Below are 21,790 nucleotides of genomic sequence, written 5' to 3' on the forward strand. Positions count from 1 at the left end.
TGGAACTGTTTTTGTTTGTCTGTTGGTTGTTTCAGGTATAATGGGTTCCCTTGCTGCTTCTCGGATAGTTTCTGTGAGTGTTGTTACTGCTTGATCGATGTGTTCAGGTGTTTTCAGTGGGATGTTGCAGCTGATTTTGCTCTCTATTATTTCTTTGAATATTTGCCATTTGGTGGTTTTATTGCATAGCTTCTCTGTGTTGCTGTAGAGTATTGGTTTGTTTCTGTATGTAATTATTATGGGCGTATGGTCGGAGGTAAGCTCGAAGCTGGGTGCTATGTTTAGTTTATTTGCGTTTAGTCCCTTTGTAACTGCAAAGTCTAGCAGGTCAGGTATTTTTCTCAAGTAGGTTGGCTGTTATTTTTCTTTTTTTGTTATAGCTGGCTATCTTCCAGCTTTCGTCCTGTTGAGTTGTTGCTTTGTTGTTTTCCGTGTCAACTTCTATTGTGGCTGAGGAGTCCTGTCCTTGGTTTGTTGGTTGACTTGTTTTTAATGTATCTGTTGTTTTGTGCATGTAATATTGATCTTGTTTGTTTATAATTCTTATCGGTGGAATATTTTCCATAGTAGGTTTGCTAGTCTTCTTGATATAGGACACGGACTATTTACATGGACGAGAATTTCTTGTTGTTACTGATTGTAATTCCTTGAAGGCATCTAGTAATGAGGTAAATTTAAATGACAGGGTTTATAGGTGGTGGGCTTACTTACAAACTTTTACTTTCGACATTATGTATCAAGGAGGTAAACGAAAGGCCCACGTAGGTTTCTTCTCGCGAAACCCCGTAGACTTGGATCACCGTACGACCAACAAAGTCGTAGAGAGGGAAATCAATCTGACCGAAATTTCTGAAGCTTGACTATTAGCGGAACAACGTCTTAACCCCCAAATTTCTGAGATCGCCAATAAATTGCAAAACGAAGAATTCACGAAAGATATCGCGAATACGTATGAATTACGGTCCGGTACCCTTAATCGTAAAATACAGAGAAAAGGCAGAACTCTCTGCTTGCTATTGTCCCAAGAGGTTTTAGGTGGTCCGTTATTAACCACGTGCATCAGTCAATTATGCACTTAGGTTGAGATAAAACGCTCGAGAAACTGTACGAGTATTACTGGTTCGAAGGAATGGCAAAATATGTTCTTAAATTCGTAGAGAACAGTCGTGCTTGTCGAGTTTCGGAGGCTAGTTCAGGTAAAATACAAGCTGAATTACATCCTATACCTAAGACCAGCATACCTTAGCATACAGTTCACGTGGACATAACGGGCAAACTAAACGGTAAAAGTGATTCGAAAGGATATGTCATCGTTTTGGTCGACGTCTTCACTAAATTCGCATATCTGCATCATACTCGTAAAATGGATTCCCTTAGTACCGTTGAAGCACTTAAGTATGCTATATTTTTATTCGGCAGCCCTTGCCGGATAATAGCGGATCAAGAGAGGTGTCATACGGGTAAAGAATTTCAAGATTTCTGCCAAGGTAAACACTAAACTCCACTTAATCTCAACCGGTGCGAGTAGGCCCAACGGACAGGTAGAGCGTGTTACGGGTACGTTGAAAATTATGTTCACAATCATAGAAACGACTGAGCGATCGTGGCTAGACGCGATTAGCAAAATACAGTTGGCTTTGAATTGCACCACCAATCGCGTGATTAAATCGAGCCCATTGGAACCATTTATTGGTAGAACAGCAAAGACCTTATAACTCATTGATACCCGATAATATCGAAGAGAGAGAAGTAGATATCTTTGATGTAAGGCAGCAGGCAATAGAGAATCTAGAAATTAGTGCTAGGTACGATAAAGGTGGATTTGACAAAACTAAAGCTAAAGTAGTTAGGTTTAATTTTGGTGATTTTGTATTACGCAAAGATGAAACCAGACCAAATTAGATCCGAAATTTAGAGGCCCATTCGTAATAACAGAAACTTTGGAAGGATATAGATATGTTTTGAAAACAGTAGACGGTAAACGATCCTATAAATATGGTCATGATAGGTTGAGGAAAATGCCAGATAGTTGTGTTCCTACTGAATTAGACGTCTGTAGCGATGGCGAGAACAGTGACCATGGCGATATGAGTATCCCGATCTCGGAGGATCACAAGCACGATGACGATAACGCCTAGCAGAGTAATGTAAGAAAGCTCAATGTGACCGTGTGATGGATTTCACATGTGTTCGGAGCGATAATGTAAGAAAGGTCAGGAAGGCCGTGCAATGGATCAAATGTACCATTGAGTGATAATGCTAGAAAGCCTGTCGGATCGTGTGTTAGATTCACATGCTCATGGGGCGACAATGTAATAAAACTCTGGGCAGTCGTACGATCCAGAAAAACGAGATTCACTTGGATGCGAAATCGAGAATGGTCCATCATGTTATTGCGACCAGATTAACAACCTGCAGGATACAACTAGCATTTTGAATACCAATCATAATGTCATTAATTTGTTTCTCTTATTCCTTTTGTTACCAAATCTCTGAACAAAATTTGCTGTTAAACCGGACCCTTGATTTAGTTAAGTTGTAAATAATGTTATTTGTACCGAATCTAATATTGGAAAAACTCAATATTTTAGTTACACACGGGGACGTGTGATAGTCAGGATGGCCGTGTTGGAGATGAAAGGACGCCCTCTGGAGCCTTCCCTCTGGAACTTCGGGAAAATCCGTAAAATTACAATTAAAGTTTACAGCTATAATTAAACAATTCGCCGTCATTCTACCCAATTGTACTTGTTTGCGATTTGTGATAATAAACTTGGGCTCAAGGCGACCATCAGTCGCCGAACGTAGCCGCGGTCAACGGGACGCGCGCTTCGTCTAACAAAGGTGTGGAGTGGTAGTATAACCGTCATTAAAAGAAATACCCATAGAGGTACTTGGCAGTAAAACATTCCAATGGTTCCTTCGGACACAATGAATACCAAATGTTGATGCACTTACACAGCACAAGTTCAGCTAGCCTGAGGACCCGCTATAAAACCTACGTTTTTGGTAATTAAGGTTCTTCAAACGGACAGGCAGTCTTTGTCCCAAATTGACTAATTGACAGCGACGTCAATTTCCCTTACTTTCTGAACGAGGGCTGTGCTCAACGAATCCGATGAACTCGTATCCTTAAACACATCCCATCATAGTTTTCCTCTGTGGCATCATTGGGACGAAAAGTCATTCTTTCTTGCGATCTCATCGACAAAGAGAGTAGCGCCTTACGATCTGTGAGTATTACACGTTTGAGTTACATTTTGTGAGCAAGGATATTTATCATTCCATTGACCGCGGATTCGTTATCGAACCTAAGACCATTATCACTAGTGTCGCGAGTGCTCAACCGCCGCGGTTGATTGTCGAGTCGGTAGTATCCATACTCGTGTTAGGAGACCGTACCTTTGTTATACCACAACGATGGCCAATTTCAATGAAGATTTATCAAACGCCCACAACCCTATTCCTGACTCTTCTCCGACATATAGATAGAGCAAAAAGATTAATAATAGAAATATGGTGTATTTATTTTTTGTAAGAGTGGAACACCATATTATGTAATATATACGATGTAATGTACACTGTACCGAAATTAATGTTTCTAAGAGTAATCATTTTACAAGAAAACGCACAATCGTTTCTATTTTCTTAATATGTACGTAATTATATGTCTTTTGTACACTTGCCTATGTCTAATATAATAGATTATATAACTTTATTGTTGAACCAATGCAGTATTTTATATGAATATTTCATCTAAGATAGAATAAGAAAATAATATTCAATGATAAACGTATTCATATCTAAGCGATATTTTTTTCGTAACCTTTGAATTGTTTTCTTTCTTTTTCTGCTTCTCCTTCTCTCTTCATACGAAAATTTTACTAACACTAAATGAAACAATTTTACTTCAATAATCTTTACAACAAACGAAGAAAAAAAATAAATTAGAAGAACATTCGTTTCATTATCAATCCTTTTTTTGTTTCAATTTTAATTTAAATTATTAGATGGCAGCACTGAGCACAACAATAGCTGTTATACTACTACAGATTAACGGATTGCATTTTAAACTCATCTACAATCGGTTGTAACCTGCGCGCGCAAATTAAGCCACGTGGTAGGGATTACAAAATTCCAATTGGCCCTGTGCATAACACGAAATACGCGTGACAAGGAACGCCCTCTATCGTGTACGAAACGTTCGTTCCTTTCACAGAACTCCTGTTCTTTCCTAGGGAGTCCGCCATTGTTGCTGCACGTATATTTCTGTTAAGGCCAACGGAAATCGGATTACATCCAAAATGGTGAGTATAATCTTTCCAAAGTAAAACGAATTTGTAAGTCTGTACAATGTATGGAGTGCAGAGGTATGAATATTTTTGAAGACCGAGTGTCACCTGGGTTCGGAAAAATTGAAAACTGGCGGATTACTTGGGATTGCGCAACTCCCTTTGAAGATGAATTTTGAGGCTCGCGATGGATATGCCAAGATTAAAATCTCTGAAGGTTCAGCAAAAATTCTGGCGAAATATTCCTGAAAAATTTTTCGACACAATGCTTCAAAGTTACCCTATGTTCGAAGTTCAAATATGTTTCGTCTCTTGTTCAAGAGGCAACGTGTCATGGAGTTTTGTAGTCTCTTGTTACAAATCGCAGCATGCTCTCGAAACATCGTGAGTCTTCAAGAAAATGTTCTCGATGGTTTTTGGTGAATTGGGAACTTTGCGGGAACAATCCAAACAAGCATCATTGCACAAAAAAACACGTCGAATACCTTGCACACTGTATATAGAAAATGAAGAAGTTGTGACACTTTAGGGTCAAGCTCTAACAAAAAAAAGTATTCATACAGGAATATAATTCTCTCTATTCTAAATAATATTGATCATATTTGTCAAGATTTATGAAGCTTTGATTTTAATATGGTCAGTATGAAAATCATTTTATCTTTTCCTTTATCTGAGATAAAATTGTTTTTCAAACTTTATATTCCATATTTTAGGAAAATATTGAAAACATATTAAGAAAATAATATATTTGATAGCATAAAATTAAAAAATAATTTGTGGAATATGCCATTTTAGATTAAGAAAATTTTAATCAATATGTTGTAATCAGTTTCATCAACTTTAATCAGTTACAATTATGTTAAACCTATATATTTAGTATTAAAAAGTCTTTTATTTGTTACAGGTGAACTTCACGGTAGATGAGATACGTGCTATGATGGACAAAAAGAAAAACATCAGAAATATGTCTGTCATTGCGCATGTTGATCATGGAAAGTCAACTTTGACTGACTCCCTTGTGTCTAAGGCCGGTATTATTGCTGGTGCTAAAGCTGGTGAAACCAGATTTACAGATACTCGCAAGGATGAACAAGAACGATGTATTACTATTAAATCCACGTAAGTTTAATCTGTTTAATCTTATCAGTTGGTGTTTTTAACTGCCTACCTGCAAGTAATATTTTTAATTGCAGGGCTATTTCTATGTTCTTTGCACTTGAAGAGAAAGACTTAGTTTTCATTACAAATCCTGACCAACGTGACAAGGATGAAAAAGGTTTCTTGATTAACCTTATTGATTCACCTGGTCATGTTGATTTCTCCAGTGAAGTAACTGCTGCTCTTCGAGTAACTGATGGAGCTCTTGTGGTTGTTGATTGTGTATCTGGTGTGTACTTTAAATGATGTAATTTGAATTAAACTAATACCCCTTCCAGCACAAAAAGCGTTACTCTGTAGTATATCAGTTGGTTAAACTGACTGATGCACATGGACAGTGTTGATGGTGCATCAATGGAAGAAGATTAAAATGATAGCAGCTGTGTTTAAACGCTGTTGGTGGACCTCTATCCTTATGTCCGAGACCAGCACGCTACGACACAATTGCTACAATTTTACTTGAAAGAATTTTGTTTTCTTTTTATAGTTTCATGAAAATCATAATTTTTTTTATACTTTGTCAAGGTGTCTGTGTGCAAACGGAAACTGTACTTCGTCAAGCTATTGCTGAACGTATAAAGCCAGTGTTGTTCATGAACAAAATGGACAGAGCACTTTTAGAACTTCAGCTTGATAGTGAAGATCTTTATCAAACTTTCCAACGTATTGTTGAAAACGTTAACGTTATTATTGCAACATATTCGGACGATGATGGTCCTATGGGTGAAGTTAGAGTAAGTAAATGAATTAATTTTATTTCTATGTAACATTGTTTCTTACGTTTATATTAATATTCTTATTATGTTTGTTGCAAATAGGTAGATCCTAGTAAAGGTTCAGTCGGTTTTGGTTCTGGTCTTCATGGTTGGGCGTTTACATTAAAACAATTTTCTGAAATGTATGCTGAGAAATTTAAAATTGACGTTGTAAAACTTATGAATAGATTATGGGGAGAATCTTTCTTTAACCCCAAAACTAAGAAGTGGAGCAAGCAGAAGGAAACAGACAATAAACGATCCTTTTGCATGTACGTCTTAGATCCAATTTATAAGGTATGTTAATCATTAACTACTTATAATAAATAAATATTCATTTTTTTTACTAATAACAATCAAAATTAAAACAGGTATTTGATAGTATAATGAATTACAAAAAAGATGAAGCGGACAACCTGCTGCAAAAATTAGGAATTGTTTTAAAACCCGAAGATAAAGATAAAGACGGCAAAGCTCTTCTTAAGGTAACTTTTTCTATATAAAACTATCATTTTAATTCATTTCAATGTTTTGGAAATATTTATGATGACTTCTAAAAAAAAACACTTTTCTGACATCTCTACAGAATTTCTTTGACCGATAATATTTTATTCTGATAATACTTTAGTTTTAATTAACTAATCAATAAATATCATGAGTGATTATATATCAGTATAATAATCCGTTTTAGGTTGTCATGAGAACATGGTTACCAGCTGGAGAAGCTTTGCTTCAGATGATTGCTATTCATTTGCCATCCCCTGTTACCGCGCAGAAATATCGTATGGAAATGTTGTATGAAGGTCCGCTTGATGATGAGGCTGCAATTGGTATTAAGGTATGTATAAATAATATAATTTTAAGATAAAAAATATTAATTAGTTTTATTATATATGATGAAAATCTCACAGACCTGTTCTGACTTATATATGGTAGATATGAGTAGTAACTGATTGATATATGTATAGTTTAATTTTTAACTCAGCTTTAAAGTGAACTTGTTGATTTCATATCCGATTGGAATCTTATTTTACAGAACTGCGATCCGAATGGGCCACTCATGATGTATGTTTCGAAAATGGTACCGACCTCCGACAAAGGTCGTTTCTATGCTTTTGGTCGTGTATTCTCTGGGAAAGTGAGCACTGGAATGAAAGCACGTATTATGGGACCTAATTTCCAACCGGGTAAAAAAGAAGATCTTTATGAGAAAGCTATCCAGCGTACAATTTTGATGATGGGACGTTACGTTGAAGCGATTGAAGATGTGCCTTCTGGTCAGTAAATCCTTCATTTGGTTTCAAATCTTTTCAAGTAATAGTACAATGATGATTGTTTCTATTTACTTTTTGTTCTGACCTTTTCTGAATGACAATAGAACGGCCAACTGACGCTTAAATTAATAATGTTAAAATGTTGTTTCGTATAAAAAATGTAATTACAACAGATTATTTTTATCATTCAAAACAGGTAATATTTGTGGACTTGTTGGCGTTGATCAATTCTTAGTGAAGACTGGTACCATTACTACGTTTAAGGATGCACACAATATGAAAGTTATGAAATTTTCGGTTTCACCTGTCGTCCGTGTTGCTGTTGAACCTAAAAATCCAGCAGATTTACCTAAATTAGTTGAAGGTACATTTATTTATTGATTTAATATAATTTGTTATAATTTAATGTATAAATAAGGATGAAACCTTATTTTGAGCATTGGGTTATGATAAACCGTGATTTTAATTGAAAATCTGAAAGTGATCGTCATCTAAATTTTATTTAATAAAAGTGTTAATATTTTTTAACAAAATAATTCGTATTCAGGTCTTAAACGTTTGGCGAAATCTGATCCTATGGTACAATGTATTATTGAAGAATCAGGAGAGCACATTATTGCTGGTGCTGGAGAACTGCACCTTGAAATTTGTTTAAAGGATTTGGAAGAAGATCATGCTTGTATACCCATTAAGAAATCGGATCCCGTTGTTTCTTACAGAGAAACAATTTCGGAACAATCGAATCAGATGTGTCTTTCAAAATCACCTAATAAGCATAATCGGTTATTCATGATGGCGTGTCCTATGCCTGATGGTCTCGCTGAAGATATCGATAGTGTATGTTTCCATTCTATAAAAATTTATAATTGATATTCTTGTTTTGTTTCTATTAAATGTTTATAATCTTATAGGGTGAAGTTAATCCAAGGGATGACTTCAAAGTACGTGCTCGTTATTTGAACGAAAAGTATGACTACGATGTAACCGAAGCTAGGAAGATTTGGTGCTTTGGACCTGATGGAACTGGACCCAACATTCTTGTAGATTGTACGAAAGGAGTACAGTATCTTAACGAAATTAAGGATTCTGTTGTAGCTGGATTCCAATGGGCTACGAAAGAGGTATAATATCATAGATTAATGAAAAAGATATTCAGAAATAGTTTTTTATTTATAATTATTTCACAGGGTGTTCTTTCGGAAGAAAACTTGAGAGGTGTGCGTTTCAACATTCACGATGTGACGTTACATGCTGACGCTATTCATAGAGGTGGTGGTCAAATTATTCCTACCACAAGACGTTGCCTTTATGCTTGTCTTCTCACTGCCTCTCCTCGACTTATGGAACCAGTTTACTTATGCGAAATTCAGGTAAATTTAGTTTTATGATTTACTGAAGAATTTATAACTAGTATGTTAAATTTTTGTATTCTAATGTAATAAAATTGTCATAGTGTCCTGAAACAGCTGTCGGTGGTATCTATGGTGTGCTTAACCGAAGAAGAGGTCACGTATTCGAAGAACAACAGATTGCTGGTACACCTATGTTTGTAGTTAAAGCATATCTTCCAGTTAATGAGTCCTTTGGTTTTACTGCCGACTTGCGTTCTAACACCGGCGGACAAGCTTTCCCTCAATGTGTATTCGATCATTGGCAGATCTTGCCCGGTGATCCAATGGAACCTAATTCTAGACCTTATCAAGTTGTGCAGGTAATTTATCTGTTCTGTAATATTTATAATTATCCACGGTCATAACTGATGGTAATGAGTAAATGTCAATACATTGCCATTTTTAATCTCGTGGAAAAGAAACTGTTTTTTTGTTTTGGTATTCTAGTACATATTCAAGTATACCTGAATAGGGAAACATACAAATTTATATCTTCCTTTTGTGAGATGTGATACATTTGACTACTATTAAGTGTAATAATCCTTGTTCTTACAGGAAACACGTAAAAGAAAAGGATTGAAGGAAGGTCTCCCAGATTTGAATGCATACCTTGACAAATTGTAACCATAGATTCGCGCACCGTATTTAAATATCTATTTAAATATTGTAATTCAATTAATATTGCTCGGACCGTATACAATCTACATCGGTTTATTATGAACTTTGTTTTGCGCAAAGAAACATGAGAAATACATGATTATAAATATGAAAAAAAACAATAAATTGTAATTATGATGGAAAGTACGCATGTTGGCGCAAGGAGAAATATTTTATACATTTATTTAATTAAACATGCCACGTGTTATTAAGATCCCGGTGGCTTTACGTTTTTAGCATATCAGCATCAGATAAGAATTCAATTGTTATTTTTATTGTGGTGGTAACTTATTGCCAATTTCACATAACAAATGAAAACAAAAGATTGTAATTTTTTACATTGCTTTTTTACCACAATTAGTTTTAATTTTTTGTTGATATTTTCAAATGATTGGACGAATTTCGAAGTTATTGATAACAAAAAATCTACAACAGCAATGTACTCATTGAAACGAAATGCATCAAGAAATTAAAAATGAAATTACGAGAGGAAGTGTTTTTATTGTCTTTGTTAAAAATACCCAACCATTCCAAAATCTGATAGAATTAAGACAAGTAAAAAAAAGTTATGTTCAAATTGTGTATAAATTATGATTTTATTTTAATAAAATATACTATAGTGTCAATACATCTAATATTAATAATTCATATGTGATGAAATAATCACATTCAACATACCAAACCTATTTTTTTTATATATTTCGACTTCATTCCATTAATTTTTTGTACATATTACCACATATAATTAAAATACATTTCCTTAATTTATAAATACTAATTTAATAAGTATGTTACGTTAATTGAATTGGATTCAACAATGTGATGAAATGTTAGCTATTCGTAAAAAGTAAGAGTCTAAGAAATAAATTTTGATAATTGATTCAAGTTACTCTATAAATTATTACAGTTGCATTTACAAAAACGCAATTCATTGATAAATTGCATCGATGTATTTTTCATAAAAATTTAGATGGGATTAATTGTGTTTTTGTAGATACCAGCTAGTGATTGAGCTGCTAAAAGTATAATGTCTCTTCTGGAAATTCCTGTAAGTGCATGATGCCATTCATTGTGAGAAACCTTCAAAGATATATTACTTTTTTAGAATTATAATTATACAATTACCGTGTTTACTTTATTTATACCAACCTGTAAACTGTTTGCCATTAAACTACCAACAGTAACTGACAATCCAGACCATTTAAGAGGATAATCTTCAGGTGTGGCTTCTTGTGCCATTGTTACTATTTGACTTGGCACTGGAGTCATTTGAGTGAACGTTTGCAAATTCACATTACGTTTTGGATCATTAAGAAGTATCACCCCTAAATCATACCATTTATCTTCACCAACTTCTAACAGAAAATTTTCTACTGCAATTATAGGTATATCTTTTGGAAGAGTCGGAATATTTCGAGCAGAATTAATTCTTTCTTCTGCTCCTTTCACACCAGCAGCAAAACCAACTGGTTGAGCAGCTACAGCTGAACTTTCCACTGATATACCACTACAAAATAATCAACTCTTTTAATGAAAATATAACAGTATAGAATTAAATGAATACAATTCATAATTATTACTCACGTTACTGTTGCCTTCCCAAAAACTGTTTGAAAAGCCTGACGAACAGAACTTATTTTAACATCTTTATCTGATGCAACTACAATCTCCATATCACCACCAGAATCTGAAAAGTATATTTTCCACAGAGCCTGCATATATGTTTGTAAATGAACTAACATGTTGCACAGTCACGATGTTGCTATTTACATTCACATATAAATAGTGTAGAATCTATATATTGTTCCTCAAATTTTAATTGCCATTTTATTAAAATACAATGAAATTATTACAAGTTGTTTTCAACAATTACTTCTCCACAACACTGTGCATAGGCATATGTTAATGAAAATTTTGCTTATAAAGTTACTTTAATTACTATTTTTAATTATCACTTTATTTGTAATGCAAATTGAACAATCACTCTATTTTATGTGTGATTTGGAACACAATTTCACATATATAAATGTTATAATTTCAGCTACTTAATAAATGAAAAATAAGGAGGAAAAATATTTTGTAAATGACAGATAAACAGCACACAGCACAGTTCACTAAATTAAGTTTGGTTTTTAGATCATCCAAAAATAACACAGTACATATATATGTTCCTTTCAGATATGATGCAATAATATAATCTAATAGATACAATGACATACATTTAGATAGGAAATTGACAAAACACTCAAGCCAGGAGAAATGATCAAGAAATTTACAAAATAGAAAAGGATTAAATTGCTTTTACTTGCATGTCAGGATTAGTAGCTTTCTTACTTACAAATGAACTCACGCATCTGAGGATCTAATGTTGTGATCATAGTATTAACACTGTTCTTTGCTTTTTCTGCAACTTTGCTTAATACATTACTATTTACTACTGTTTCTTTAACCCATGACAGTAGACCACCTCCAACCATTCCTGAATCTTGGACTATATTTTCTGATGGCACTGTAGTTTGTACATTTTGTATGGACGGAGTAACAATAGGAGTTGTAATTACTTGATGTGTTTCTTGCTGTAATGGTTTAGATTGAATAACAGTATTTAACATTGATTTATTAGGTTCCTGTTCATGAAGCTTCTTTTGTGAAGATGATTCTAAATTATTAGGCCTTTCTGATAACAATGTTCCAGGGTTTGAAATAAAAATAGGCAATGCACTAGGTGGTGGTACATTTGATAACAAATTTCCTGTAGATGTTGACACACCTAATGGCATTAATAAAGATGTTGATGAAGACAAACTGCTAAAAGAATCTGGAAATTACATTATTTATATTACTTATATAAATGACACATTGTCCTGATACATTAGTGTATCTGAATAAATAAACAAACCTTCATCAAGTAATAAGTTATTTTTGTCCTATTTACCAAATAAAATTTATTGTTCGTTTAAATAGTATATCATAGAATGTTTTACCATAAGATACATAATTACATTCATTTTATGTTATAATATTTTTATGTTTATTATATTTCTCAAGAATTAATTTTTTATAGTTTTCTTCCAAAATCTTTTGCACTACACGGAAAACTAGCAGCCAATTAGAGTGAACATGAATCTTTTTACTTGCGAAGGAATTTGACAGATACGCAGGTGTTTATGTTTTGCCTTTCATTCTTACCTGTTTTTACGATTTCTCCAGATGTAGACGATTCATCTGTCCTTCTTTCGACAAATTCGAATGTGGATTCTCCATTGGAATCGTCAGTCATTGTTGATTAACTTTTCTAAATTTACACGTTAAATGTCCAAAACTATATTGTGAATTTTCTATACGCAGCTATGTATGCAAGAGACATAATATGTACATGGATTGACTATGTACAATTATGAGCTGCAAGCTACAAGCTGCAAGTGACCAACTTCATCATCTTGAAACAGTCTGAAGATAGGAACTAGTCTACATGTATACATATTCACATATATTCCTATATCTTATATCTATTATTTATTTTATTTGAGTGAATGAAAATTTTATTTAGTTAGAAGTTAACTTTTTTTGTTATTTGATAGTTTTCGACACGTAGGATCCAAAAATTCAAGTCTTAACTTTAGAAATCAAGCGGTTCAAGAGTTATCCGTACGTAAAATTGAGCATTTTTAGCGTATTTTATAGGTTAGCATGATGCTATATTACTTCTGTAGTGGCACGCGAGTCAGGACAATTCAAATTCTGTTGTTGTTTTGCCTCGGAGTATTAAGATCGTTAGGTTACAAGTATTGTAAGGATCAATAAACTCCGGGCAAAACAATGTCGCCGCTACATACAACCGTCAAACGTAGTCGAATACAAATTTTCCACCAGTATAAATAAACGGACGCGATTACGAACGTGAGAGTTCATCGAACAGTATCCGAAGAGCATCAAAGTGTAAACAAGTTTCGAAGTGATCTACAGAGTTTCTCCGAGTATTTATCGGGTATTTATTCCGCAATTTATATTTGTACCAACGACTCACAATTCGCCTGTAATTTATTTATTTATTTGAAAATATATTTAACGGATTGCGATAGCAATATTTCGCTTTTGTTATTTCGCTCAACCAAATAACGACTAATCCTCCACACTTCTATTCATCATCTCATTAATCCGTACTACGAGTACAGATGAGTATTGGACTGACTTTCGCCGAATATTAGCTTGTTCTAACGTAACGGCGGCAGAAGAGTGGAGCATAACCTAAACCTGCCCAAACCTAATCCAATACTCATGACTCACGATTTAAAATCCTGCCGCAAATGCACCCACGTTCATTTGTATACATACAGCGACTCCAGTTATTGGACCAATCATGCATAGAAGCCAACATAGCATCAAAGTAACGCTAAAAATACGCTAAAAACACTTGATTTTATATGCATATGATATCATAATTCTTGAACCACTGGAGTCCTAAAGTTGACTTGCATTTTTGGATTCCACATGGCGAAAACTACCATAATGTATAAAAGAAGTCAATAATTTTATGTTTTCTAAACCGAAGTACAGCTGAAGTTATACATTTATGATAAAAAAAGAAAAAATATATTATCATAGTTACTGATTATATTACACATATTTTACTGATTATATACCCATTAATGTTTATTTTACAATTAGTATATGTTTTACATGCTATTTATGCAAGGAATGAAGAAAATAAAAATTTTTTATTTTATAAACAATATATTTACCAACATGATATCATTTACTTTAAGTAACCATATTTATCAGTATTAAAAACAATACATAATGTATCAATATATGCATTAGTGTTTGATGAAGCGGATTAAGGTTATGTTCAGCAACATGTTACTCTTTTACTTCGAATAATTAGCATATACGTAGTGAAAGAGAAATACTAAGCAAAATAATGTCGCTCCAAGAATGTTGCAGAATACAGCCAACTGTACATCTGTGATCATCTGAAAGGTTATGAGATTAACTCTTACCGGTCTATATCTTTGATTTAACGAGAAAATGTTTAAAATTAAATAAAAAAATATATTTAAAGGACAAATTAATCAAAAGGGACATAATTACCTTGAAAAATTATTTTATAATACACAGTTCAATATATTTAAATTACATACGTGGTTTGACACGTTATACTCTACAACTCGATGATTATGTGTCACAGAGTTGTAATCATGAATCTCTTTACCTGTAACAGAATTTTCCGGAAGACTTGCTTGTCGATATCTATGAGATAAAAATATAAAATAACAAAATATTATAAAATATATGGTATTTTACGTTGTGTTTGAAAAATGAATTGATAAATACATATTAGTAATATGTATTATATTTTATATATATCTTAAATTAATATTACCAAATATTACTAGTTAGGGCTAAAATATAACTAGCAATATAATACCAAAAAGGAAATCTCCTCTCTGATAATACATGAGCGCGCGATTATTCTAATTTTTTCTAGAATATATTTACAATTATTATGATATGTTGTTATGTTTTATTAGCGTAGCAAATATATTTAGTCAATTTTTAAGTTTTTTTAAATACATTAACAATATACACGTCAAAAGACAATATGTTGATTCACTATACTAATAACAATGTACTTTTATGCACTGGTTCATTGAAATTCATTCAAATAATATACCGAAAACGCAAAGCTTAAAAAATAAAGGGAAAGGTTTTTCGATAGATTTAATCTGATTAATCTGACTATCACAAAAATTTTAAATGTATTTTTTCTTTATGTGCTTAAAGTAATTGTAAAGAATGTTAGTAATATTACTTGTATTGTACAGTATTTTCCCTCCTTTCTAATACAAACACGCTAAATAAATATTGTAAAAAATTAGTGAATTGGAATAATGATGTTTATATAATTTTGATGTTTATAAAATATTGAATTATAAGAATTTAGTTTCCCGATATTTTGACAGTGGACTCTTTTTAAGAAAAGTTTTCCAAGTTTTTACCTCCTAACCTCTACGTGTATCGATGCACGCATAAATATTTACTGGATATTATTTTATTCTGTAATACTAAAACGTATCAAAAATGTTCGAAGCACACAGTATTAATGCGGAACATAAAGACTTGATTCATGATATTGCTTATGATTTTTATGGACAACGAATGGCAACATGTTCTAGTGATCAATATGTGAAAGTGAGATTTATACTCTTGTCGTTTGTATTCATACACAGTAACATTATCATAGTCATATATGAGGGTTATGAAATTTGTATAGGTCTGGGATGAAGACGAACATGGAAATTGGCATTTATCTGCATCTTGGAAAGCACACAGTGGGTCTGTGTGGAAAGTAACATGGGCGCATCCAGAGTTCGGTCAAGTTCTAGCAACATGCTCTTTTGATAGGACAGCAGCTGTATGGGAAGAGATAGGTAGAACTACTATTTTTGTGATTAACTAATAAACAAATAACTATGTTATTAATTTTACTTAGTTGGAGAAGGATCAGGACCAGGAGAACGTGGCATGAGACATTGGGTTAGGAGAACAAACTTAGTAGATTCCAGAAAGTCTGTTACAGATGTGAAATTTGCACCTAAAACTTTAGGACTTTTGTTAGCTACATGTAGTGAAGACGGTGTAATTAGGATATATGAAGCACCTGATGTTATGAATCTAAGTCAATGGACTCTACAACATGATATTAGTTGTAAACTTCAATGCAGTTGTCTTTCATGGAATCCATCTCTCTCAAGGTATAATAAATTGCTATTGAATTCCTATCATATGTATTGTAGATATAGGTGTCAAATATTCCATTATTTCACATTAGGTTACATCATCCAATGATAGCAGTTGGAAGTGATGATCCAAATCCATCATCCGAGGGAAAAGTTTTTATATATGAATATTCTGAAAGTAGTAGAAGATGGACAAAAACTCAAACATTAAATATCATAGATCCTATTCATGATATAGCATTCGCTCCAAATTTAGGTAGAAGTTTTCACACATTAGCTATTGCATCAAAAGATGTGCAAATAATTATATTAAAACCTATGGTGTGAGTATAAGTTTTAGAATTCGTACAAACATGATGTGTATAAGAGACTACATGAAGATGTTATTAATATAGGGATAATGCACAAAGTGGTTCATCGCGGTTTGAAATTAATGTAGCAGCACAGTTCTCTGATCATGATTTTACTGTATGGCGAGTGTGTTGGAACATTATGGGAACTATTCTAGCAAGTTCAGGAGATGATGGTTGCGTTCGATTATGGAAAGATAATTATATTAATAATTGGAAATGTGTTGCTGTGTTGAAAGGTGATGGTACCTCTGCTCAAAGTGCTGAAACTTCTACAGCGGCAACACCACCCAATCATTCAACAGGAATACAACAAACATCTTCTACAACAAGGTACTACAAATTGGGTTCCATCAGTCATCCAAACCAAGTGCCTTGGCATTAGAGAAAATGATTTATTTTTTAACATACTTAGTCGTTTCATGTTTATTATTTCGTACAATGTGCACACATTTTGTGAGAAATAGTGAATTTGTATTTCTATCATGAGAATTATCTTTATTTTTTTAACAAAATTATACATCTTTTATTTTTAGTAGTTAAATAGATTTCTATTAATTATAATTTCATAGCACCGTACATTACCCTATTGATTTAGTAATTTGTATTCTTTTGTTGAATAAAATAAGTATAAAGTGTATGTTCCACTAGAAACATTTATAATAAATCCTATCTTATATATAATAACTATTAAAATAACTTTATTGTCTATTCATATCCATTTGAAACAAATTGCTACTTCAAAAAGAGCGGTACCTTGCTATTTGGAATTAGTAAGGAATATATTGTTAAAGAGATTATTAATTGAGAGTGTTTTATATCTTGTAATATAACAAAATTCATTAAATGATAAATTTTAGGTGTGTTAATCTCATATATACAGTTTTGCTCAGCATTAAAATTATTGTAAATATTGAATTATTATATATGTACACTTTGAAAAATATTTTACAAAAGACATATATTTCATTCAATTTGTAACGTATTTTTTTCATTAATAAATGCTGAATATATATTACAATACACCTTTTTATTTTTACCTACCTTGAAGTATCGAATAATTCTCAATGGAAAATAATTGTTGATAAGTCCTTTACGTTTTTGGTAATAGTAGATTACCTTACAGTAAGTTTTTTACTGTTATTTTAATCAAGATTTATGTTCTGTTTGTAGTATATTTTAATTATATATTGATGACTAATGCTTAAATAAATTTTATTTCGCTTTCAGAGCAGTAACTATAGCAACTGTCACTGCAGAGAAGCCTACAGTTACAGTTATGTGCAGCAATAAATGGCAGGCACCTGTTATAAAAGGTCGTTTTAGTAAATCTGTTTGGTTGGGAAATCCTAGTGAACCAACACCACCTCCACCTCCAATCTTAGAGTATCCAAAGGCAAAAAAGTAACACAGCTATTCAATTTTTGGTAACATTAAAAAATGCGAAGACAAATGACTTTATATTCTTATGTTGAATGATTTAAAAAATTAATTCAAAGAATATGATATGCTACCTTTTATGCACTTGAGAATAATATTTTTATTTTAAGGAGAGTTCATAGAACTAAGATATTTCCAGACATGTATTTACCGTCATTATAATGATATGGTAATAAACAGCAATAGTTAATTATGCGTAAGTATTACTGTTATGAAACTTGTATATATACATTTTGACTGATTTTAGCGAACATTACTTTTTATTACTACATGACATATTCGTATTTAATTAAAATAAAATACATTCACGACAGAGATAAAGAAGTTCACTTTCCTCTAAACTAAAATATAACGAACTCTTCAATTCAAATAATATTGAATTTATAAAGCGGAAAGGCAATCTTGGTCAAATTAGAAGCTAAAATTTTAAAAATTATTATACTCCTGCACCAGCATACATTAATTATATACATAAAAATTCCTTATTTCATTAATTTATTATTTAAATTAAACGATATTTCTTAATAAAATTGAAGTATTGAAAAAGGCAACTAAAACATAGTTGAACAATTAACGTAGTAGTTACGAACATCCGTCAATTGACTTCGAAATATTTGGTAGCTTTGTCACGAGATTAATACGTGCGCGAAATTTTAACGGTTCAAAGCAGTTTTATAGTTATATATGTTCAAACTATCCGTAAAGTTATTCAATTTTGTTTTGTGTTATAAGTAACGGCTAAAAGAATTCATTTAAATCATCATACACTATGAAACGTGTAACTGAACCTGTTCGTAAGAGCCTGCTGGACGTCATCAGGAAAAATCTTCGTGCTGCTGGTAAGGTAAAGCTCTAACTTAATTTAATTATTAATCCTTTAGTGTATTTACGTAGAATACGAAGATAACAGTATAGTTAGGCATTTTGTCAAAGTATAAATAAGTTAGTGTTTTCGTTGTTTGAATATACTAATTCATACCGAAGCGCCATCTACTCTCATCGATTCAAATTTTCGAATCTGTACATTCTAGAACAATTTAAGAACATTGTATTATTTGTAGGTTTCATATATAACGCGCGTTGTGTATGTTGGAGCATATATTGGTACAGATACGAGTATAGAAAAGGTATGAAATTAGTAGAGTTAGTATAGATTATGACATACACGTTAATTATAGGAGACGTTGAAATAGTGCAATATCATACAGTATTTTTATTATCCGTATAAAAAATATAATTTCCAGAAAATGAAATCTATAATACAGGACTTGCAAGCAGATTATATGAATAATTCCATTAGTGGATTATTTCTGATTTATCCGGATTATTACGTTCACGCATTAGAGGTATGTGAATGGAACTTCTATTTTTAAATTAAATTTCAAGATTTGAATTTGGTTAGACACATTAGTGATTTCACAAACAAAAGTGGATTCTTTTAAAACTAACTTAAAACTAAAAAATAGATTCTCTTAACATAGGCGCCAGAAGATATAATTTATAGGCATTTCAAAGTATTGTACAATAACCAAACAGAGGATTGTAAAATAGGAAAAGCAATTTTTCTTCCAACTTATCATCATGTCCATCAAGTAAGGCTTTTACAATAAATAAAAAAGGAAGGGAATAAGATTTTTCAATTGGAATTTACAGAGATTTTTTACGGGGTGGTACCACGCGTATATAATACCACCTACTTTAATACAGCCGTTAAAATCATACGAATTGGATGATATCCAACATCAAATGTTAAACTGTTTCAATAAAGTATATATGTTGTGTGATCATATCTCAAACACACATCACGATCGCGTAAGTTCTTCTGTTAGTGAACTAATAGGTGAAGTTTGCTCGTTTCATAGATGCGATGATTAAGTTTATTGGTCGGTTTTAAAACTAACGGAAATCTTTTTCTTAAAAAGTCAGTTTCGATACAGGAAGTTATAAGATCGTTGAGTGACAAACTTACACGACTTTATCCCGAGAGTACGTTGTTAGAATATTTATTGAATGCAGAAAGCCCTGTGATTTTAACTGTTGAAGAGTATTTGAACATATATTCCACAGTTCCATTCATTAACCTTTATTCAGGTAATAACATCATTTGTATTAATTGTCTGTTGATAATTTACGAGTAAAATTTTTATATATAGTATAAATTTCTAGCAAAGTTTTATTAACAGAAAGAAGAAGGATTGATTGAATAAAAACGATTATTTATTTCAGAGTATTTACAATATCAAAAAAACGTCTCTTTTTATGGGGTACATGAAATTTGTGTCGGATATCGCTAAACTAATTACATATACAAACTTCATTCAAATGGTTTCACTTTTTTTTTCTTTTGGTTTTCCTTCGCGAAAGCAGCTGGTCAGACTCAATCGTTAAAGATGTACAGGCGATATACGGCTGAAACGGTGCTTTCATTTACTTTTATTAGTTTAAAAAGATTTCTTTGGCTCTTATCCCTGGCTACTATAAGATACATAGTAACGAAGCAAATTGGTGTGTAAACGCTGGTCGGTATTATTGGATATTTTGTGGTCATCACGCGAATTCCAATAAACATTTCTCTGTGGAAACGCAATCAAATTTTCATACATTAACTAACAAATAATACGCAAATTTCTCATTTTAAACGGGATATCCTACCGTTTTAACAGGTATAAAGTAACACACAACGTGTAATATAGCATCTCTTAGATCGTTTATAATATATTCATTATTCGTGGAAGAAAATGGAATATGATTCGCGGTGTAGAAAAGTAGATGGTATCTCGTACAAAGTTTCCGAGGTAAAGATTTTTTACGCTAGATGTAGTTTAACCCATTCACTGCCAACTACGAGATATCTCGTACCTTGCGCTACAAATTTAGATTGATTGCAATTGGTGACGGTCTAAATTTGAGTTTGGAATTTGAGTTTGGAAACGAAAATTTTATATAATAATATTTTATACATAATAATATTTATATAATAATATATAGATTTTATGAAATTTCATGTTTTCTTGAAAATAAAATCTTGGCGCTCAGGATAACATGCTCTAAATTTGCCCGGCAGTGAATGGCTTACAAACTTGTTGATTATTCGTAAAATTTACCAAATACACCTGGACTCAAATCGAAAGTTCCTTTAAGTGCACGTGTACCTACTTGAATTTTTACGATCGATTTCCTCAAAAATTCAAAGTCATTAATTGGTCTTTGCTCGAGATATCACTTCTTTTTGGATTCTACTGCCGGCGAATTACTTCCCATCCTGTATAACACAGTTAAGCGCAAATCAACAAGAGAACCGTATTTCATAACTCGAATATTCATTTCTCATCACATTTCGATTCCTACAAACGAAAGCAAGTGTTTGCCATTTACAAATAACACAACGAATTAATAGCCGAAACAAAGATCAGGTTTTTAAACGAATGATATATGTATTACACAGTCATTTCGAGGGAGCTACTTTTCCAACGAGTCTCGACGATTTATACAATTTACATACACGAGGACCACAAGATGTTTCGCATACTGACCAAATGATTCTGCGCTAGAAGAGCAGCCTCGCGCAATACCAAGAAACGCCTTTAATATCCAGAATGACGACGATTATCTTGCAGATACCATCTGGCCGGCGCCTCGTGACTTGATGTTCTGTACCGGGTTCGAGAAGGAGGATCGTAATAGTATTGATTCGACGAACCAAAGACGTTATACACGCAGGAATACGTTACGT

The 21,790-nt window shown here is 32.6% G+C and overlaps 5 protein-coding genes across 10 annotated transcripts; 3 read left to right on the top strand and 2 right to left on the bottom strand.

The window, feature by feature from the left end:
• Positions 1–4,271: 4,271 nt before the first annotated feature.
• LOC117236689 (translation elongation factor 2) lies at positions 4,272–10,020 on the top strand. Its single transcript, XM_033499843.1, has 14 exons — positions 4,272–4,307; positions 5,197–5,411; positions 5,486–5,679; positions 5,976–6,184; positions 6,269–6,502; positions 6,577–6,690; positions 6,897–7,043; positions 7,242–7,482; positions 7,676–7,843; positions 8,027–8,316; positions 8,391–8,600; positions 8,667–8,849; positions 8,933–9,190; positions 9,426–10,020. The coding sequence occupies exons 1-14, from the start codon at positions 4,305–4,307 to the stop codon at positions 9,492–9,494; spliced, it is 2,535 nt and encodes an 844-aa protein (XP_033355734.1). The 5' UTR covers positions 4,272–4,304; the 3' UTR covers positions 9,495–10,020.
• A 317-nt stretch (positions 10,021–10,337) lies between these two features.
• LOC117236691 (protein PRRC1-B-like) lies at positions 10,338–12,980 on the bottom strand. 3 transcript variants are annotated; one of them, XM_033499848.1, is made up of 5 exons: positions 12,717–12,980; positions 11,878–12,345; positions 11,112–11,214; positions 10,677–11,034; positions 10,338–10,607 (listed from the first exon to the last, which is right to left on the bottom strand). In XM_033499848.1, the coding sequence occupies exons 1-5, from the start codon at positions 12,805–12,807 to the stop codon at positions 10,494–10,496; spliced, it is 1,134 nt and encodes a 377-aa protein (XP_033355739.1). In that variant the 5' UTR covers positions 12,808–12,980; the 3' UTR covers positions 10,338–10,493. The 3 variants fall into 3 exon arrangements, with proteins under 3 accessions (XP_033355739.1, XP_033355738.1, XP_033355740.1); XM_033499847.1 differs by having other exon boundaries at positions 11,866–12,345; XM_033499849.1 differs by having other exon boundaries at positions 11,866–12,297; positions 12,717–12,961.
• A 1,173-nt stretch (positions 12,981–14,153) lies between these two features.
• Positions 14,154–14,500, bottom strand: LOC117236693 (dolichyl-diphosphooligosaccharide--protein glycosyltransferase subunit 4). The gene has a single exon (XM_033499853.1). The coding sequence runs from the start codon at positions 14,498–14,500 to the stop codon at positions 14,396–14,398; it is 105 nt and encodes a 34-aa protein (XP_033355744.1). The 3' UTR covers positions 14,154–14,395.
• Positions 14,501–14,928: 428 nt separating this feature from the next.
• LOC117236690 (nucleoporin SEH1) lies at positions 14,929–18,372 on the top strand. 3 transcript variants are annotated; one of them, XM_033499845.1, is made up of 7 exons: positions 14,929–14,984; positions 15,506–15,719; positions 15,802–15,958; positions 16,021–16,282; positions 16,360–16,590; positions 16,663–16,950; positions 17,848–18,372. In XM_033499845.1, exons 2-7 carry the CDS (start codon positions 15,609–15,611, stop codon positions 18,023–18,025), a joined length of 1,227 nt encoding a protein of 408 aa, XP_033355736.1. In that variant the 5' UTR covers positions 14,929–14,984; positions 15,506–15,608; the 3' UTR covers positions 18,026–18,372. The 3 variants fall into 3 exon arrangements, with proteins under 3 accessions (XP_033355736.1, XP_033355735.1, XP_033355737.1); XM_033499844.1 differs by lacking the exon at positions 14,929–14,984 and adding an exon at positions 15,240–15,325; XM_033499846.1 differs by lacking the exons at positions 14,929–14,984; positions 17,848–18,372 and adding an exon at positions 15,240–15,325 and having other exon boundaries at positions 16,663–17,257.
• Positions 18,373–19,044: 672 nt separating this feature from the next.
• On the top strand, positions 19,045–20,472 carry LOC117236692. 2 transcript variants are annotated; one of them, XM_033499852.1, is made up of 6 exons: positions 19,045–19,184; positions 19,302–19,403; positions 19,539–19,649; positions 19,711–19,869; positions 19,980–20,148; positions 20,284–20,472. In XM_033499852.1, exons 2-6 carry the CDS (start codon positions 19,305–19,307, stop codon positions 20,349–20,351), a joined length of 606 nt encoding a protein of 201 aa, XP_033355743.1. In that variant the 5' UTR covers positions 19,045–19,184; positions 19,302–19,304; the 3' UTR covers positions 20,352–20,472. The 2 variants fall into 2 exon arrangements, with proteins under 2 accessions (XP_033355743.1, XP_033355741.1); XM_033499850.1 differs by having other exon boundaries at positions 19,045–19,403.
• Positions 20,473–21,790: the final 1,318 nt, after the last annotated feature.

The sequence above is a fragment of the Bombus vosnesenskii genome, unplaced genomic scaffold, assembly GCF_011952255.1.
Source record: "Bombus vosnesenskii isolate JDL3184/JDL3185 unplaced genomic scaffold, Bvos_JDL3184-5_v1.1 scf7180000013351, whole genome shotgun sequence".
Lineage (NCBI taxonomy): Eukaryota > Metazoa > Arthropoda > Insecta > Hymenoptera > Apidae > Bombus > Bombus vosnesenskii.

What these genes read in the sequence shown, in the direction of transcription:
- LOC117236692 (XM_033499850.1), top strand. Translation starts at nt 19,305, where the DNA reads ATGAAATCTATAATACAGGACTTGCAAGCAGATTATATGAATAATTCC. An exon ending in ATTACGTTCACGCATTAGAG is followed by an intron (nt 19,404 to 19,538) that starts GTATGTGAATGG and finishes CTCTTAACATAG; the next exon opens with GCGCCAGAAGATATAATTTA. An exon ending in CTTATCATCATGTCCATCAA is followed by an intron (nt 19,650 to 19,710) that starts GTAAGGCTTTTA and finishes TGGAATTTACAG; the next exon opens with AGATTTTTTACGGGGTGGTA.
- LOC117236690 (XM_033499845.1), top strand. Translation starts at nt 15,609, where the DNA reads ATGTTCGAAGCACACAGTATTAATGCGGAACATAAAGACTTGATTCAT. An exon ending in TGGAATCCATCTCTCTCAAG is followed by an intron (nt 16,283 to 16,359) that starts GTATAATAAATT and finishes ATTTCACATTAG; the next exon opens with GTTACATCATCCAATGATAG. An exon ending in ATTATATTAAAACCTATGGT is followed by an intron (nt 16,591 to 16,662) that starts GTGAGTATAAGT and finishes TTATTAATATAG; the next exon opens with GGATAATGCACAAAGTGGTT.
- LOC117236689 (XM_033499843.1), top strand. An exon ending in GTCCTATGGGTGAAGTTAGA is followed by an intron (nt 6,185 to 6,268) that starts GTAAGTAAATGA and finishes TGTTGCAAATAG; the next exon opens with GTAGATCCTAGTAAAGGTTC. An exon ending in TCCAATGGGCTACGAAAGAG is followed by an intron (nt 8,601 to 8,666) that starts GTATAATATCAT and finishes ATTATTTCACAG; the next exon opens with GGTGTTCTTTCGGAAGAAAA.
- LOC117236691 (XM_033499847.1), bottom strand. Translation starts at nt 12,807, where the DNA reads ATGACTGACGATTCCAATGGAGAATCCACATTCGAATTTGTCGAAAGA. An exon ending in TCAGATGCGTGAGTTCATTT is followed by an intron (nt 11,215 to 11,865) that starts GTAAGTAAGAAA and finishes TATACTTTTCAG; the next exon opens with ATTCTGGTGGTGATATGGAG. An exon ending in TAATGGCAAACAGTTTACAG is followed by an intron (nt 10,608 to 10,676) that starts GTTGGTATAAAT and finishes ATATCTTTGAAG; the next exon opens with GTTTCTCACAATGAATGGCA.
- LOC117236693 (XM_033499853.1), bottom strand. Translation starts at nt 14,500, where the DNA reads ATGATCACAGATGTACAGTTGGCTGTATTCTGCAACATTCTTGGAGCG.